The 20,536-nt window shown below is 40.2% G+C and overlaps 1 protein-coding gene across 2 annotated transcripts in view; it reads right to left on the bottom strand.

Annotated features, from left to right (window-relative positions):
- adamts14 (ADAM metallopeptidase with thrombospondin type 1 motif, 14) overlaps window positions 1-19,285 on the bottom strand; it is a 45,280-nt gene extending 25,995 nt beyond the window's left edge. The window contains exons 1-5 of one of the 2 annotated variants that reach the window (XM_028567779.1): window positions 18,930-19,285; window positions 18,669-18,828; window positions 17,861-18,279; window positions 6,669-6,825; window positions 2,122-2,318 (exon numbers count right to left, since the gene is read on the bottom strand). In XM_028567779.1, the coding sequence (XP_028423580.1) occupies window positions 2,122-2,318; window positions 6,669-6,825; window positions 17,861-18,279; window positions 18,669-18,747 (852 nt within the window). In that variant the 5' untranslated portion in view covers window positions 18,748-18,828; window positions 18,930-19,285. Of the gene's footprint in view, window positions 1-2,121; window positions 2,319-6,668; window positions 6,826-17,860; window positions 18,280-18,668 lie in introns of both variants that reach the window. The other variant, XM_028567780.1, reaches the window with a different exon arrangement.
- Between the last annotated feature and the right edge of the window lie 1,251 nt (window positions 19,286-20,536).

Raw genomic sequence — 20,536 nt, 5'->3', positions numbered from 1 at the left:
ATGAATGAAAATCACAATCCTGACAGAGACAGCATATGAACATACATATCTGCAGAATTACAGGGACAACCAGCCATCCATAAAGCCAATATGATATATAAACAAATAAATAACTAGAAAGCACCCAGACCTCCCAAAAGTTGTTTTCACTGTCAAAGCAACAAGTTTCATGTCGTGAAATCTCTACTATTTGTTTTCTTGATGTAAGAGTAGATATGCAAGCTCATTTAATCATCTAAATAAAGTTACTTTTCATATATGTGAACAGTGATGTTGTCCAATGTTAAAACCAGAGGTGTCCTTTTTCAGGCTCTTTCAATATCTGTCCTTGTGCAGGCACATAAAGGTTCAGATATAGCAAACAGAATAACAGTGTGACTCTTTGCTAAAACGCCAACAAGTGTGAGCCACTAAGCTTTCTCTGGGTAAAAATTATGACCTCTCAGAACAAAAGCTCTCACTGAAGAAAGGCTATCTTGGCTAAAGTCCAAATTTGCTCTGGGACGCAGGGTTACACCCAAGGCATTTAAGCAAATATTCTATTCACAGAAGCCCATTCAGGTCAATAAATGCTCCAAAGAACACTCAAATGACCCCAAATTCTCCCAGATTTGTTACGAGCTCAAATTCCTAGACTGGTCTATACTGACCATCTATATACGTGTGTTTATTTTGGACCTTAAACAGAGAAGCGGTTAAAAAATGAGCGTAGCATCAAAAAATAGCATCATAAAAGTATCATGACAACTTTTGTAAATACCAAAGTTGCATATTTTTTCTGACTCAGGGCTCTATGCATTCAGCCTTTGTGAGTCCCCCAACCCCACATATACTGGGATAATTACAAAGCCAGAAGGAGCACACAGAGGGCTGGAATCGGACTGTTGTGCCTCAAAACGAGAGTAGCAGCTGTGGGCTACAGGCGCTAGGTGTCCCTGGCTTGTGTACAGCATCACATCGACGTGGACAAAACCTGGTCTGCACTCAAACAACACAGCCATTGTGCGGCAGGCACCTCAGCAGTCACCTTGGCTTCGCGCAGACAGGATGTTCAGTAATCAATCCCTCAGGGAAAGTTTCTCCAGGTGGTACTACACATTCTGCAGCCACGGAGCAAGGATTCAGAGGGATTTGAGTGGGCAGAGCTCTTTCAGACACAGCAAGCATGTGGCTTACGAGTGGAACTAAAGAGTTTTCACCCTCGTTTGTTTAAACTGTGCCTTTCTTTCTGAAAGTGTCACATTTCTCTTTGAATTTTTACTCAGAATGAAGGGGGGTATATAGATATTACTTTTAAGAACTTAACTTGATTTCACTTTATAGCTCAGTCAATATCATCTATAAGGACTTCCTGGAATTATCTTATCCCGCCAGTGATCTGCAGCTAATCAGACCACCATGCAGGGTCCAAATGGTAACTGTTACAGACTGAAACCAGCACCCTGTGAAAATCTGACTTGAGGGATTTGCGTCCATTAAGTAGATTATGGTGGTAGGAGCTGGTGGAACCCGTAATGAATGAGCTGAGAAAAAGTTTCACCTCTCATCAGTAATCCATAAACAGCTCCAGAAAGTGGGGGTATGGGGAGAAATGTGGCAAGATCTGATGTCAGAGCGGACAAGGAGGGAAAAACACCTCTACAGGTAGAAGTAGCTGCAGCAGCGTTTTTATGCCAAGAAGGGATATTTATAGAGCGGTAACTTGTTGTAAGCAAGTTGTAAGGTGTCTTTTAGTTGAGCAACTATTTTGAGAACAGATTCATCGTTCAAGTTATTTTTCAAGAAAAACTGAGAAAAAAAAATCACTAATTCAAGGTTGTCATTGTTAATTTTTTGCTGCTTTTCTTTGTTTTATTTATTAGTGATCTTAATTTGGGGTTTGGACTGTTCGTCAGGCAAAACGAGCTATTTCAAGACGTCACCTTTGACTTTTTGAAACTCTATGACATTTTATTGACAAAACAATAAATCAATAAATATGGAAAATAATCAGCCCATTAATCAAAAATTAAAACAATGGTTAGTTGCAGGCCTAGATATTTCTTGTTGGGAATTGGCATAAACAAGGAGCGAGTGGTGAGAATTTAATGAGCATATATTCAAACACCAGAATAGACTTACTATGTTCATGAGCGTGAGAACGTAATTCTGCACGTGCTCCTTGCCGTGGAAGCGCACCACCGAGTCGTCCACAGCCAGCAGCACCTCAATGTTGTAGTCGTCTTTCTTCGCGTGCCTCCTCTTGCGCTCGGACTCAGACAGTTTATGCTCGACAAGATCCAGAGCCGCAGGGAGGTCTGCGATCCCGAAGTTTGCCACTGCAAAATATGAGCAAAAACAAAAACAAGTCAATGAACAGACTGTGGGGATGTGATGCATGTAGGCTATTTCTTCTGTTATTTCAGTTTCTGTGGAGTGATTTTTGTCTTTGTCAAACCCGACAAACCTCTGTCTTTGAGTGTCAGGATGCGCAGGAGGAATCTTTTGGGATCATTGACAGGCCTGTGGACTTCATATTTTCTAAGCCACTTTATCTCTAGTCAAACTACTCCCCTTTGGCCCAATGCCAATACACCCCTTGCCCCGACCACTTATCCCTACTACTCTGTTTTGCGTGTTCACATGTAGGGGTAGTGGTGTCCCAAATTTTTGTTGGGATAGAGTAGTAGGCATCATATCAATGTATTTACAGTATAGACTTTCGTAGATGTGAGAGCCTCTGGCCACATGGGGATTTGGAGCCAGGCTAAAAGCTGTTAATATGTCACTTTGCCACATTTTTTATATATTTTCAGGTGAGAAAGTAACCATTTTGATTCCCAATATGTGGTCAGTTTATCCAAATGACTCCCGTTTGGAAATTTGCGGCAACGTTTTTGAAGACGAGAGCCGCCAGTCAGACTGGCCGGCGGCTGTCTCTGGTGATACTACTGCAGAGACTGCGGCAACAAACTTGTTGCGTCTGTTTACGATAACGCCATCAACAATTAGTGATGACATAGCAGGGTCTTGAAGAGTTGTCCCATTTCACAGGGGAAAATTTCAATCACTACCCTCTTTTAACTCTGTTCCAAGAGACAAATCAAACAGTATGGGACACTCGAAAACAAGTGGTAGGGGTACAAATAGGAAATGGGATTGGGCCTTAGACTCATCAATCGTTGGCCTACAGAATGAGATGTGTATTTTCTCTCAGCCCCACATTTAGCCTAACTATAATATGTGCATTCATAGCAAAAATTCCAGCTGAGTAGCAAACATAGACTGTTAATATTAATGGACAATGCATCCGGTTCAGCGAAGTGCTGCAAATACGGAAGTGCCTTAACCCTGCATTCTATCTGAATTCCAGCAGGGGACAACACGTGTGGTTGCAAAAAGAGGTCGGTTTCTGTAGAAGTCTATGAGAAAGTGATCCACTTCTCACTTGATTTATTAAACATTATGATTAGTAAACATTTTCATAATGAGTTATGGTCTCATTCGCTAGTTTTAAGTCTTCTGCAACACAGAATGATGTTCATTTTTTTAATTATGGTCTTGTTGATTTTAAAATCAGCAATAAAGCAGGGGGTGTTTTAGAGCGTGGCTATGATGTGATTGCCAGTGAAAGACTGTAACATAACGTAGAGTGTAAGCAGCTCCTCCCTCACTCCTCCCTCTCGTCTAAAATCATCACATCCGCAAACCAGGATGGTTGCGCCCTTAACAGCAAACTCAACGACGGATAGCAGATCTCCACAAACCAATGGGTGACGTCACACATGCGCTGTCCCTTAATATACAGTCTATGGTAGCAAACAATTCCAAACAACATTTACCGATGTGATGCACAGTATGCTGTCTTTCTATTACAGATTCAGGCCACAGCCGAAACTGTGAAATAATCCAGATGTCTGAAGATGAAATGTAATGTCAGATAGAAAAAAATAAGTAATAGAATAGACTTTATTGTCATTGTACAAGCTTGTGTACAACGAAATTTGCTGTGCCGTACCTGAATATAAAAGTACTAAAAGTAATAAATACACACAAAAAAAAAATACTTTAACATACACTCGTTCACAGTCATCCCAGTCAATAGTATTTTAAAAGCATGGAAACAGTATTGCACGGGTTTTATATTGCACATCTAGTTCATGACACCAAGATGTTTGACTTTTGACTTTGACTTTTTCCTTCAGTCTGGAGGAGCGAGCTTTGAGTGCTCTGTAGCGCCTCCCAGAGGACAGACAGAACAGGTGATGACAGTAAGATGAAGTGATCCATACGTTTGGAACATTTATTTAATAAGCTGAAAACCAAATTGCTATTATGTGAGAAACACCTGAAATACCTGGCTCATCTCGTCACCAAGTTTCTGACCATGAGTAATTTTTGGCGCCCCCCAAAGAGGTTTTAGCCAGCCCCAAAGGAAAATCACCAGCACCAAAATGATAAGAATTGAGAATAAAAATAGTAATTTAAATCCTCTCTAAATGTTTTTAAGAGTAATATACCAAACAATGTTAAACAAGCAGAACATAAACTTTAATATGAGCGCTAGTCTCAGTTTTAGCTCCAGAGTCAGGCTGTACTGGACTCTATTATTTATTTTTTTGAACTGTTAATTTGGATTTCATTTATTCAAGCATAATATACATTTCTGCTTTTCAAATTGTCTGAAATAACAGGAAAATGCATAGATTTCTGTCAAATAAGGTTAAACACAATACAGATCGATCATGCTAACTGTTATGTGTCGTCGTCCCCCGAAAGCCCATTCTGAGCCAGGAAAAACCCTGCAAGCCTTTGCAAAATTTCCTTGATGGAGGTAATAACACTTCAAAATGTAATTGCAGCATGTGTTGACACAGTGAACATGTCAGGCAGAAATTGACTCATGGCAAGTTGCCCGAAGCTATGAATTATAATAATCTTTTGTAAAAAGACGGCAGTGATTCAAGCCTGTCAGATACAAATGGAGACATGAAACATTATCTTATGCATACCAGAAAATCAATTGGATGAGGTAATTTAACAAGAACAATGTAGAAAAAAGGATGAACGCAGTGTTCTGCAAAAATTACTCTGACAACTGGCTCCAGGAAAATCTACCAAAATGCAATTTATTGTAAATAACCAAATAACAGATAAACAGATAAATGCTTTAACAGGTGACAACTTATTTGGACCAGTGGCAGCAGAGCAAATTAAGATAAATGTGTTCAACAACTGCAAACACTGGACTATTTTAATAAGCAGTAAACAACTGTCACAGCTAAATCTCATCAATAACACATATTCTAACATAATTTAAGTTCAATGTTATAGCATTGACACATGAGACTGACTTAATTTGGACATTGGTTCTCTCATCAGGATGTGACAGCATTGTAATGGACAAAAATCTGACAGAACTGGGGCTGTGCGATAATTCTATATAATTTATCGTCTTTCAATGGAATCATTTCATGACGAAATCATAATGGTAACGAATTACGTCGTCTAAATTGATAAAAGCACATTCCAACTCACATTTCTCAGACAATTTGATATATAGTAAATATTTTGAGGGAATATCATTTGAAGATTGCGGTTTTGTTTTAACATAACACTAATTGTGTTCATGCATCAGTGTCAGCATCAGTGTATAGCTGGACATTTTATTTTTTTATCTACAATTTCACTAGAAACTGTTATGTTCATGTTGCACTAAAGTGCTTATTAAAATAAGAAACGCTCATTACTTTTCATTGGTCAAGTTTTTCATTCACACGTGAGTATACAACAATAGGTTTTACCTTGTGGTTATTTCATATACTGTAGACTATTTAGTAATTACTAGAAAACATGCTATATCGTGATATATATCAATATCGAGATATGAAATAATTACCTATATTGGGATCGAAGATTTTGGCCATATTGCCTAGCCCTACCAAAAACCCACAAGGAACACTGCAAAAAACTTTGCAACAATGAAGATTATTTTAAGCAAGGCTACAAATACAGGACATTAATGCCTTCTTATGTGAATAACATCTTGCTAGAGCGAGTTGATGACTGAAGGTGTTTTGCGTAGGGTACAGAAACAGTAATGGAAAAGGTAGAAATGGCAGCAATATAAAAATGAAAATCTAGCTGCATCACTGTATAGAAAAATGTTGTCTGTAAAGATAAAATGAGTGCTATGCAAAGGGCGGTAAAAAAAGGAGGCTTAGAAAATGTGAACGATTGGCTGTATTAAAATTAAGCTTGAGGGCAGTGGAGTAAAATGAAAAGACGCTGGGAAATGGAGTAAATCATTGAGTATAGGGAGAACTTCCTTCAGATGCTCAAGCTATGATTGTAGCAAGGAAGGGATTGAAAAAGGAATTCATGATGGAGTTAGGTTGTTTGACTGCAAAGGAAAGGTAAAGCTGCATTCATTTTTTGGGTTTCTTTTGCTGACCTGGTTATTATGGCGAACGTGTTACCAAACAGCAGCCCGTTCACAAAACTACCACACATGAAGCAACATTAGCATTCATTTTGAGTCGTGTTTTTGGCCACCTGATGAATGGAAGTCCAATAGTTAATCACTTAATCACACAATGCATTCTCGTATTCACACACAGTCAAAACACACACAAACGCACACAGTGCTTTTTGTTTCCACTGACGTCAAGCTTCTTCTCCTCGCCTACCTTCATTGTGGAGGTCCTCCCTCCGCTGGCCCGTCTCCCGCTTGATTGCCGACCTGCGGTAGACCACGTGGACACGCCCCTTCACTTCCACGTCCTGTTGGCCCTTCTCAAGTGGCTCGATGAAAAACTCCCCATTATCAGTCCGGATCAGACCTGCCTGGAAAAAGAGGGCTTACAATTAGTGCACCCTTCCTCCTTCAAAGGACGGTAATTCAACCGGGGCCAGTAATTATAGTGTACCTGATCAATTGGAATTTTTTAAAAACGGGCTGGATAATGGGAATGACCCGGTTTGATGCAATTTAGGGCCCCTCACCAACAAGCCTTTTACCAAGAGTGTCAAAATGATTTCACACTCAACGAGATGATGAGTAGCAATGTCTATTCAGCCTTATGTTTCTATGTGCTTTATGTTTTTAATAGTATAGTCGGACCTTCCTCTACAGCGCTACGGAGTAGGGTCTGGCTAGTCCACACAGCATTCCGGGATGGGGGAAAAATGTGCTCAGGTTTATTGGCATTTCTTTAAACCAATCGCAATAGTCTTGGGCTAGGCAACGGACAGCGCAACGGTGCCTCTGCAAAATAGCCTCGGGAAGGAACTTGTTTTGGTGGAACGTGTACGTTCAAAAGTTGTTTTAGTCGTGCAACAGAAAACTCAGATTGGACAGATAGTCTAGCTAGCTGTCTGGATTTACCCTGCAGAGATCTGAGGGGCAGTCAAGCGTAGTTTTAGTCTGATCCCAATGTGATGTTCAAAGAATTCAAAGAATTCTTAGAATTAAAAAAGTTTACTTTTTTAAGTAGTCACTTCCTCTCAACCTGCCTGATGTGCTCCACATCAATAGCAATTCTAAAAGTATCCTTTCAAATACCCACAGAGCTGTGATCTGCTTTTATTCAAAGGTAAGTATATGGCCAGAAATAAACAGTATTTTTAGGTGCACAATGAGTAAACATTGGGTACTGAATTACAGGTTGGGAAAACATTTTCATGCTTGCCTCTTCGGAGGTAAATTTCTCCATGAATGACTCTTGATTGTCAGTTAAATAATAGCCACTATAGAAAGAAGACCTAGCACTTTTATTTAGAGGAACAGCAATCATGAGCTGACATTTATTGTTGATTTACATAACTACAATAATTCTGCTGTAGATGCACTGGAAATATTGTGGAATTGTGTTTCAATATCAACATGATACACCTCAATTCAGAATGACACCAGAAGAATGGTTGTTTTTTTAATGGCATAAAAGCACATGGTTTGACACTTTAAATTCCATGTGTCTGTGAAAGAAGGATACAGGAGCTGAATCTCAAAGAAGAAAGAGATGTTTCTGCAGGATGCGTTCAGTAAAAGGACCACACACACTCAAATCTGGTCAGTCTATATAAATGAGCATTGACTGTTTCCTTGCATTCTCCTTTTCAGCATCTGAGCTGTGAAGTAATAATGCAGTGTCCTGATTGGCATTGGCACAACACATAAGAAGCGCAAACATTTGCACGCGCTGATTTCCATAAAGTAAACATTCTCTGCTTCAGGCCTCTTTGTTGTATACCTAATGTGACTGGAGGTAAATATTTAGAGGGATTGCATAGGGAAGCCAACATTCAGCTCTGGTTCACTCTTAAGCCCAACTTATGGTCCTGCATAAAAGCTACGCCGTAGGTATGTAGGTAGGTACATGTCCAATCTAGATAGGGACCTTAGGCTGTAGCCTGATGTTCACCTCTCAAAAAATATATCTACACATCGCAGCGACGCAGACCGCACCAGCTGTGGTGCGTTGCATTTCCACCAAGGTTCTTCTTCTCTGTAAACAATGTGAAAACCAAGGAGAGGATTAACTTCTCCTGCATCATATTTCTGACTGTGGTTTGAAAGGGGAGACACTTTGTTTCTCTCTCTATGCTTCTAGAGTCAGTACTCTCCGAAGCTAATCACCGTCACTCTCTCACTTTCTCTACCATACACTCCCTACGCATACACACATGCCGGCTCTGCTATTCTCTTAAAGAGATACACTAGAACAACACAGACACTGGCGCACAAGTATAAACTTCATGCCACTTAATGTAGGCTACGGCGTAAGCTCTGCGGAGAGCCCCCACAGAACCATAAATCCCACTTTACATGGCAACAATCATGATAAAAGCATGTGTGAGCATTTAAGGTTTCACAGAGAAAACTGCTATTAAACCAATTTCTTCATTTACCACACAACATCAATCTGCATTGATTCAGTACAGGCATTTCCTTAATATGAGAGCTTTGAGTGCAAACCCGACATGCTGTTTGCAGCCTTTCTTGAGTGAATAAAATACGACTTGTGCCAATATTACACAGGCAATCAAGTTATCACAAATTATAGTAAGCAATGTCCAATTCACTGTCAAATTCAGCGAATATCTCTTCATAGTCACTTAGCTCTATTTTCAGTGTGCGCTGGAAAAAAAATCTGGTGTTCCTATACTGCCCTTTTTAAATGCAAAACAAACAGAAAGGTGCGCACGAGCACCAAAACACGGCCGGCCAGAGATCGCTGAGAAACAGCAAAAGAGGAAAAGGTCTGAACAATAGAAATAAAAAAGAAGTTGTATGACCAAGAAAGGAGGAAGAGCCTTGTTAACATCGGTGAGGCGTTTCAGCTGCAGAAATCTCCGTGATTTCAAAGGAATGAAAACTGATGAGGGCTGATGGACAAGTTAGTAATAACGTTAGCTTCGCAAAAAAAAAAAACGTGTGCTGTTTTCAATAGGTCAGTTTAACCCTGCTAATCACCAGCCTAGCTTACATTGATTCTGCCATATTTCATTTAGTTAGCAGAGACACTAGCAGAAGTGTTTCACTGGTCGCTATGGCAATGTGCGTCCTTGAATCATGGTGGGGGGGGAGGAGATCCTGAATGGGGGGTGTATTTGTTTGGCACAGCATTGCTTACTGCATCTTTAAATTACCTCAAACATTATTTCTTTCTTCATATCTGCAGAACACATTTGGCAATAAATTATTTGTTTTGGCTCTGTATTGGTTCATAACCTCAACATCAGCTAGTTTGCTAGTAAACCTAAGTTAGCAATAAAGAGACAGATATTTCCCTCAGGAGTTGGTGGAGACCAACAACAGCTAAAAGAGAGTGAATATTGGATTTACATTCATCAGGTGGACAGAGACATGACTCCAAATGAATGATAATGTTGCTCTATAACACGATGGATGTTTAACTAAACAACTGTTTGTGGACAGAAAAAGTTGCAAGTGTTCATGCTTGAATGTTAATCTTTTTCCTCCAAGTTTCCAAAGTGAAAGTGCTAAAGGGCAATGTCCAGCTCAATCTATTGTTCACTGGCTACAACATATCATAGCTTTGTCTGCTGTGGCGATGTAAAATCTTATGCCACCAAGCTGTGAGTAAAATTATCTGTTTATATAAGGGTCTTTATTGTGTAAATATGTTTGCATTATTACTATTATTATTATTATAACTAATTATATTTTTTCTATTTCTTACACTTTTTTTCCTCATGTGTCTACTTAATGTGTACTTGTGTTATTCTGATGTGTGTACATTTTTTCTTTTGAGCTGCCGTAGCACAGGAATTTCCCCAGTGTGGGATTAATAAAGTATATTTTATCTTATCTTATGTTAACAAAGGGATGTCCTTGTTTAACAGCCAACTTGGCTCGCTGTTACAGCCTGTATGTGCATTCAACATTGGCATTTGTACAAAGCTTATACTTCCATTCATTTTGTATCACCATTTATGCTTTGTTGGGAGGATAGAAAGACTATTGCAGCTCACATTGGGCAAGTGGCGGCAGACAATGCAACAAAAGTGTTAAATAAAGGCAATACGCACCCAAAAAAAGTACATATTTCCAGTCATCAAGGGTGGATCCAGAGGTGGTAATGTATCTTTTTCAAGTAACAACTTGTAATTGTTAATTAAGCAAGAAACCACCCAATATGACCTAAATGAAGCATAAACAGTGTTGCATCCTCTACTTATGAACCAAACTAATCTGTAGTTGACACAGTTGATCTTTGTGTTGCCATGTTGTTAAACTTAACCAGCACAAACTGCTCTTTCTGATTACACCTCACAGTGCAGTTTATTTTAATTCTCATTTTCCTACTCCTTAAGAAGAAAAAAGAAATCTATCCAACCTATCATTATACTTGTGAAGAAGGCAGACCAACAAGACTTTGGCAAGAATTTGTGTATTTACAACTGCAAAAAGAAATCTAAATACAGTGCAGTTACGAGAACATTGTGCCTAAAAAAAACTCCTCGGCATGCTGTAGCTCGGGACTAACAACACAAATGCTGCGAGCTTAAGCGTGGCCATGTGACAGTGAGGGCAAAGAGGAGTGAAAGAATCTGTCCAGCCCCTGACCAGGAAATGCCAAGTAAGACATGCTCGAATACTTCCTCTGTGGTCTCTTATTTCAGCAGTGGGTGGAAAAAGAAGCCGGGTCTGTGAGGTGAGAGCACAGCAGCATCTGGAAGGGCCTACAGAGGAACCAAATGTAAACATATGTACACTGCATGGTGAAGTCTGGGCTCGGTAAGGGTGTAGGTTTGCTGTCAGAAGTGGGAAAGGGACACAAAGCTATTGGATTTCCAGTTAATCCATGTATTATTGATGGCTTCTCCCCACTGAAAATTACATTTAGACTAATTAAACATTTCCAGCCTCTCAAATTTGCTGCTTTTCTCTGTTTCATATAATTGTAGATTGAATATCTTTGAGTTTGGGGCTGTTGGTCTGACAAAAACAAATTCATTGATTCAATAAAAAACAACAACATATATTTAGGTGAATATTAAAACTACACACTGTCACCTGTAAATCAAAACAGGTTGGGCAGCCTGTATGTAGCCTGAGAGGTAAAAAACAGGGCATGCTAAAGCAGGTAAAAGCGATGCGCATGAGCATATCTATATTTGTATATGCTAACAGCGTGGCTCAAGGCTCGATCAATTTGTCCACCACTTTGGTCCAGACTGAAATAACTCAACAACTGTTGGATGGATTTCCATGGACTTGGTTCTCACATTTAGGTTTCCCTCAGGATGAATTGTATTAACTTTGGCGATCCACTGACTGTTTTCTGTAGCATAATCATCAAGTAATTTACACTTTAATTTGACTTTGTCAGATAAAACAGTGAGGGGCGGACATGTTGCTTCGTCCACAGAGGAAATTACACCCTTGAGTCTGGGCCTCACCGGCGCCTCGAGTCATAAATAACAAAAGTCTTCTCATCACACTGAACTGAGTGAGATAGATTTTTGGAATTCAGTGCACTGATGATAACTCATCATCGGACAAATCAAATTGTGAGGTGTGTTTTGGTTTGTTTGTTTGCTGTCAAGATTTCATACTGTGATGCTAAAATACAGAGAGATTAGCTCTTCTAGGCATAGAGAGGTGAAGTGATGCAGAGGTAATCAGGTTGCTCCAATGGATATGAGAGTTCATACACCTGGGATAATTATGAGACCTGCTGTGGTCAGTGGAGGACACAATTCAGTAAAAAACACTCTGAAGCCCAGACAGTGAGGCATCCAGCGGGTGTCACTGACCATGCAAAAAAAAGGCAAATATAGCTAACCCTTAAGCTCACCAGTGCACTAAATTCCACACATCCGTTAGAGCAACTTTGAAGCTGGATATTTACTGTATGTAATTTCAGAGAGACTTCTTTCTGCTGTGCAAACTTACAGTTGGAGTCTGTCACCTGCTCAGTGCAGCATGCACACCAGGGCGAGAAACAAATGAGGCGAGAGCTGGGAAAATCACTTTGCTGCAGGATATTTGTCTATTTTAAACAAATATGTTGTGCAAGAATATGCTTACAGACAATGGTGTAGCTTTTGTTTCAGATGAGAGGACACAGTAAAGTAAACACATTTAAAAAAACATTTAAAATCAATTGAACAAATAACAAGTTACCCTATCATAGACAGACACTGCCACAACATACTGCTAGCTTTAAATTGTTGGAATCCAATGGATATATCCCTTAAGGTACAATAACGACACACAATATAGAAATGGAACAAGTGCCACAGGCCATGCTTGAGCTGCAATGTGCAAGGAAATCAAAGTCCACGCGTCATTCTAGGCCTAGGGGCTTAACCTGCAATTTGTGGCAGACTGTTAAGAAACATGTAATTTCGGTTCCAGGCACGCTTTGTTGATCTACAAGCGATACACAGAGAGGGAGAGAGTAAAGAGGTAATCCACTGACAACCTGAGATCAAGTTATGCACACAAATCTTCCTGCGGTCACACAGTTTACTTTCTGAATTCTGCGTACAAAATCCATAACCAATCTGACCTATATCGATTATTCTAAAGATATCGGCAGCAAAGGACAAGCTGATGATGCTGGATAAAAGCTTTTGTTGTAAACACCAGGAGGATCAATAAGCCAGGAAGTAAATCATGGCTGAGTGGTGCTGGACTCTAGCAGAGTCGCAAGTTTGAAATAACTTTTGAGACAGCTTGTGGGCGCAGGGGATTACTACTTGATTCCTTTTTATCAGCTTTTACATCTCACTGTGCAGAGCCACAAAGGGCAAGCATAGGTGGTGATCACAACGAGGATTATAGAGAGAAAATTGGGCATAAAATTACCGGCACTTATCTGCTTAAAACTAATATCAAATAAAACTAATATCAAATCATATATACAATATAATATAATATCATATAATAATTATTCAATTAACTGGAGCACTTAATTGAAGTGGAAGACTAGGATGCTGCTGTGCTGTGAGAGCCTAATGGATGTTCTGCTTTAAAGGATTCATACTACTATCAATATAAGTATTAGTATTGTTGTTATTATTAGGAGGAGTGGTATAAGTAAATATAGTAGTGATTTGTGTGTGTGTGTGTGTGTGTGTGTGTGTGTGTGTGTGTGTGTGTGTGTGTGTGTGTGTGTGTGTGTGTGTGTGTGTGTGTGTGTGTGTGTGTGTGTTTGTTTGTGTGCATGCGTGCGTGTGTGTGCGTGCGTGCTTGCAGGTATGCATGTCCTGTATCACAGTGTGTGTATGAATGAGCCCACACACACAGACACATGCTTAGACAGACATACTGTAACAAATAAGGATTCGACTGAAATAAATCAAATTATTGGCTGGGATTTTGGGCTTCCACTGACGGAGCTCTTAATTTAGTGCCTTTACTACGGTGCTAGCAGAGTACTGGAATACCGGAGGATACTGGAATACTGGACTGGGACCAGCCCTGTGCAGAATTCCTGCAAACACGCATGAATAGAACAATTTATGCAAGCATTTTCCATCTCCAATGGATGGAAAACTGCCCCACCACCCCAAAAAAGTAAGCCTGCTGACTGTTGCTAGGTGGCTCTCTCTTTTTTTAACTGATGGACACAGAAATAGTGCTCTTCCGACTGCGGTTATCCGGCACTCGTGTTTCCATCACACATGTAATTCAATCAGCCCATCATCTGTGCTAATACCCAACAGATGAGCAGCACCGGTATTATCATGGCCATCACTCATCGCTCCACAGCAAAAGTTCATGCTCGTCTGGAGCACACAGCTGTTGCGATCTAGCAGGCATTATAGTCAGAGGGGAAGATATCGCTGACGCTGACATGTTAGTCAATCAAACATACTCGGTATTAAAATGAAACTGAAAGTGCAGGTCTTGTTTTAAAGTCATTTACTTTCTTTGCAACCTCAGCTGACAGTCTGGCAGATATCAGATTAATTTGCAGCTTTACTCTATGAATTACTTATCTGTCATGAGCTTGGAATGCCATAAATTTTGCACCCCGGGGCACATGGCAGGAGACCAAGTTAACGTAATCGGTTACTGGTGATGTCATGCCTCGCTATGAGAGTCATCTCTGTGTGAGCGGCTTTACTGCAGAGGAGAAACTGATAGCAAACCTTATCATGGGAATTCAGCGGATTGAAGAAATTAAATAATTTAAGAAATGCAAGATTAGACGCTGTGATGACTGCTGGCAAGTCTAAGCACTTTGTTTCCAGGAATGCACATGCATAGAAATAAAAGAATATATATGCAACTGCGATATACTGTATGTCTGCTTCAAAACAGTAACACATAAAACACACTTTTGAAGATGGTTTGCTGGTGGTACGTAAAGATATACAGAGCAATGTATCAAAGAGATATGGCCCGCATGCGGTGACCTCAGCACATGCTTCACCTTCTTCGTCTTCCAAACTTGTTCCTTTCATCAGACATCTCCTCCATGTCCTTCATCCTCAAGGAGATACTTCAGACTAAATAAATTGCCTGCAAACTGTCTGTTCAACTTCAAATGCCCGAACACCCATGCATGCACAGACAGGTCTATGTTTATGTTGGCTTTGATGCAACAAAACGCATGAATGCTATTCCTAAGAGTCTGACTACAGCCAAATCACAGAAGAAACATCTTTTCCAATGTGCAATGAGTGATCTCTAGCCAAGCTGATTTTCTTGCCTAGTTCTGCAACAAACTGCATAATACACAGACCTCAATATCGGTAATATTACCTGGAAAATATTTTCTACTGAAGGTGCAAAAGTTATGAAAACTGCCCACAAAAAAATACACTTTCTGTGATTTGGAACAGATCTTTCACAGAAATGAATATGACACGACCCTGTCAAACTTACATTTTCTAAAATAGAAGAGACAACACACTGAGCGCCATAAGAGGAAGCAAATATCCAGAAATATCAGATTACGTGTGCTTCAGGAGGAAGAACATACGTTATCTCATCTACAAATGCATTGAAAATGATCTCAGGCTTGGGTCTTCTATAAGTATCTATCAACAGTGTATACACCTTTTATATCATACTGCAGGCGTAGGTGAATACAGCATTGTGCTCGTCTGACAAGTCAGACCCACGCAAATTAAATTTGCTGCCGCTAAGGTGCGTCTAGATTTCTAGGCTAGCATTGTTTCACTTTTTTTCTTGGTTCTCTAAGGACACACACAGTCGTCTTTCAGGAAGTTACTTTGTGATTAGAGAACACAGCATGACCCCCCCAACAAACACCCACACACCCACCAATCACTGTTGAAAAAATAACTGTGAAATCCATTTTACCTAGTTTTCTCAGCTACAGCGCGGTTTAGTGTTACTGTAATAAAGAGAAGCAACAAGAGCGAGAAAATGCAGAGTGTGATTACAAACAATATAATAAAATTTTTTGTTTGTGGTGTGCTGATGCAACGTCAAAAGCTCAACTGTCTTGACAAACGCATCGAGAAGCAAAGAGATGAAATTGTGGACTTGTGACAATTCTAGCTGCTAACAATTGATTTCAATCAAATACCAAGGACTGCATGATTGAAAGTGTGTGTGTGTGTGTGTGTGTGTGTGTGTGTGTGTGTGTGTGTGTGTGTGTGTGTGTGTGTGTGTGTGTGTGTGTGTGTGTGTGTGTGTGTGTGTGTGTGTTTCTGTCTCATGTGGAGAGTTTCAAAAGCTCCTGGCTCAGAAGGTTATCTTAACTCCCATTCCATTCATTTCTGTCCGAACAATACAGAGAGCTGACGCCACGGAGAGACCTCGCTTTAGTCAACCTGCCAATTCGAATGTCACTTTAATTTGCTCAACTGAAAACCATCAAATAGCGTCTCGGCTCCACTCCCAATTGCTCTGCTCCATCACAGCAGCAGCCGTTTTCATGGCCGTGATGGCAAATGACAAATTTAGATTGGTTGTAATGGAGAAGACACAACGCTCAGAAAGAAGAAGTCTGCTGGGATTATGGCCTTTTTTTTTTTTTAATAATTTTACCTCAGGCTAAATACAAAGCTTTTAAGGCATGAAATTACTAAAATGGTAAATGGACTGCACACCTTACCGACAAAGCGCTTTACAATTTGCCTCTCATTCACCTATTCACACACACACATTCACAGACCAATGGTGGTGGAGCTGCCATGCAAGGTTATGACCTGCCCAATCAGGAGCAACTTGGAGTTCAGTGTCTTGCTCAGAGACACTTCAACATGCAAACAGGAGGAGCCGGGTCAAACCACCTGAGCCACAGTTCCCCTAAAGGGATCCCTCATGGTAATGAACCCACAGAGACCGCAGTTCCCTTCAGGTTTACAAATCGCTTTAGCAACTTTCAGCTCATTTTTTTGGTTTTACAGCCCTCAACTTTATGGTTTTAGCTTGCTGTTCTCATCAGCGTCACTGTCAGATGTAGCTGCAGCTGTTTCCAGGCACAAAGCACAAACCAAACGGTGCCAACTTTAGTGACCAGCTGTTGAACATAGTTGGCACTCAGCTGCTAAAGAGCCAGCTATTTTTCTAAGGGGTTAGTGGAGATCAAAGACAGAGCTGAAAAGAAAGTGAATATACATGTACACCATATAAAGTAATGTCAATGTTTAGTCGACAGCTTGTTGCACTGCCCCCAAGTGGGCAAAAATCAATTGATGCAGATTTAAGTAACAAAATTGAACCTTTGCATTGTCTAGCTACATGTCATGCATAAGCCAAAGATAGTTGGTTAGAGACAGAAATATGAAAGGATTCAGATTTGATAAAAGATTCATAGTCAATACAACCCAACTGCTTCTGTTTCTATTCTCATGCACAACCTGTAATGCTTGCCAGTTGTTTGAGAGCTTGTCTCCTGCTCCTTAATAAGTCAGACTAACTTGATTCTAGCCTCATCATTGGCAACTCCTGACCAATGGAAGAGCAGGATCTGGAAGCTCAAACTGCCACATCTACCTGCTGGTGTATTAAGGAAGATATTGGCAAAAATAAGTAGAGTGAGAGAATAATAGTATTCAGAATATACTGAGCATACAGATTGACATCACAGATATTATGCTGCAGAAGTCGTTTAAGAAGCCTCTCAGCAAAGGACCAAACTACAAAAAGCCACCTCTAAGCCTACACAGAGTCGCGTGTCTGATACTTTAAAAATATCATAGATTTAAAATGGACTATTGCTTTAATGCACAATGCATATGCAAGCTTAGGTCAGAAAAAATGTGAAGTGGCCATTATGAAGGACTTTCTAAAGATGAATAAATACAGACCAACACTCCACATTCTGTCTGACACTGTGCCAAAAAAAGGGAAAGTATCTTCTTCCCCTGCGAGCTACATCCCTCTCTATCAGACTAATATTTCAAGTATGCATTGACTTACCAGTCCGTCACAATTGCTGATAGCCACAGAGGCCTCCGGCATGTCGCTCACATCTCCAGTGAAAACACAGTCCCTGTGGATACGCTCCTTGGCCTTTTCCAAAAAGTCTTCCTGCCATTCCACAAAAGCCCCCGGGGCCACCAGCCTCCTGTTGGCCCTAAGGCGGAGGTGCAGTTCTTTCCCAAACACAGTGACATTGAAAAACAAGTGCTGCGCTGAGGCAGGGGTGACCGGGGGCATCTCGGGGGCACCGCGGGCCACCCTTCTTCGGTTGCTGCCAGAGGCTGAGGCGGCATCAGCATCAGCAGCACCTTTACTTCCACTTCCAGCAGAGACCACGTGAGAAATGTACCGGCCACGGGAGTCTGTGCTGAATGGCACGATAAGACCATATTCACTTAACTTTCCAGAGAGTTTTTCTGATGGGACAGATAGTGTCTAGTGAGAATCACATTTACAGACCTATGGCAAGTTGTTATGGGGAAAAAAAGACTATAAATCAAAGTTAACTGAATGATTAAAAAGACATGCAGAATCATAGAGGACAGAACAAAACCTTGTTTCATACATATTTTTTATATAACGCATATATAGGTAGCTCAGAACGAATGTCCTCTTTATTAAACTGGGGTATTATAAGTAAAAATCATGTGGACATAAAATGAAATTAAGCATTTAGGCTGTATTATGTGGACGTATCAATACAAATAGGCCATCATTTTATTTGATTATTCCTCAACGTTTAGACTTTATAGCACATTTCTAAACACAATACAAAAAAAGAAAGTAGCCTAAGTGGATAACTCACCATGTGTTTCTGCAGCAAAAACATGATCCAAAAATACTTGACTGAGTGAAAAGCACAATAATAAATACATACAATCCATAGCGAGGGCTATAGTGTGAGAACTGCCACTTCAGCGCTGAGTTTTCCTTTCTGTTGTAAACTTTGAGCGGAGTCCTTCCTCCTGAAAAAAAAAGCACAAATGCAGGAGAAAAGTCCTCAGAGTTGAGCTCCAGCGAAGCAGCCGTGCATTTCTGAGCGTTTCCCTCTAGACGCCAAACTCACGGATATTCACAAGTTGTTTCCAATCATTTGGCCTGTGCTGAACTGCATAGACCAAGACTGCCCCATCCATTTAGGGAGCTAGGGGGGATATCTGGGGTGCTGATGACGACAACTCTCCGGTAAAAAAACCGGGACGGTTTGAAGAGGTAGCCCAATTTTTTCTTCTTCTTCTTCGTCCCTTTCCTTCCACATATAACTTAGGACAGCAAGTTAACGCAGTCACGTGTCACTGAGAAAAAAAAATCGGAAGAGTTCAGATAAAGTGTGCAGAGACAGAGTGTCCCGGTGGTGAAACATCTGCCGTCCAGTCGTGCACCATTACGCACCAATGGTTCGGCTGCGGGACTCTCAACTGCTCAACTTGAAGCCACTACCAGCCAACAGTGGGAGCGCCTTCTCTCCACTAGACAACCACATATTTAGCCAAGCGATTTTTTTCTTTTTTCAACTCAAAAAAAGAAAAGAAACTGGAGACGTTATATCATCATGTCCACTTCCACAGCTAATATTCAGTCCTAAAATGTTCTTGAAATGTCTGCCAGATGCATGGTAATAACTCATGGGCTATATGTTTACATACGTCCACAAACACATAGCAGTGACATGGCAATAAATCAGGGAGAGAGGTCAAAACTTTCCAATGCACGCGCTTGAAGAAAACAGGACTTTGACTTGTTTGGAGAGCAATCAACTTCAACTTAATTATTATCTGGACAAGCACATATTCTTTTTTCACATAAATGCACCCATGACAACAAATAGCAGTCAAAAAACATCAAAGAAATATAAAATACAAAAATATACGAATTTTACCAACATTAAAAAAACCTTTCAAATATGGAAGAAAAAAAAAGAAAGAAGAGACACTTCTACCATCCTGGGTGACAAAAGATTAAAGGATAGGTTTACATTTTTCTCAAGTCTATGTCATATGCCCATATGTGCATTGAAACAGTTTTTGGTGGCTGTAATTGTTCCTGTGTTGTTGTTGTGCAAATGTACATTATACAATTCAACCAAAGCTAATTAGAGGCTTCCACATTTGGAGGTAGATAATTCTTCCAAAGTTACAGACTTTTTTAGTACAAACTTCTCTTCGTCTATTGCAGCTCAGCGATGAAACTGTGTGGAAACAAGAGAGAATTTCACACTAAAAAGACTGGAACTTTGCTTATCTCTTACATTGAAAGTGTGTTTCCTGTCTCTTCAGAGCCAGTGTGGACAGGAGAAACACTTAACAGCGACCCAAAACTGTGTCAATGGACGTATTGTTTTAGAGTAGACTAGAAAATAATGTGCACCAATCTATTTAGAGCCAAATAAAGTGCATTTCGGGGTAAGGTGAAGTGCCATATTATCATAAAATCTGATTTAATTACTACTCATGTTCCATGTCTACTGAACACAATTCTAGTATCAACATAGCACGTCTTGCATGATCCGATTTAATGAATTCATGCAGTTTGTATCTCAGGTTTTCGTAATCTGGGCTAATCCTGCAGATGTCACTGTGATCATATGTTCCATTTTGCAGAAAGGGAACAAATCCAACACCATCATTAGAGGCTTACAAGGTGTGAAAACTCTACAGTAGATTTCATCAGTGG

Source organism: Perca flavescens, chromosome 21 (genome assembly GCF_004354835.1).
Source record: "Perca flavescens isolate YP-PL-M2 chromosome 21, PFLA_1.0, whole genome shotgun sequence".
Lineage (NCBI taxonomy): Eukaryota > Metazoa > Chordata > Actinopteri > Perciformes > Percidae > Perca > Perca flavescens.
Note: the sequence above shows the minus strand (reverse complement) of the source record. Positions and strands in the feature narration are given on the sequence as shown.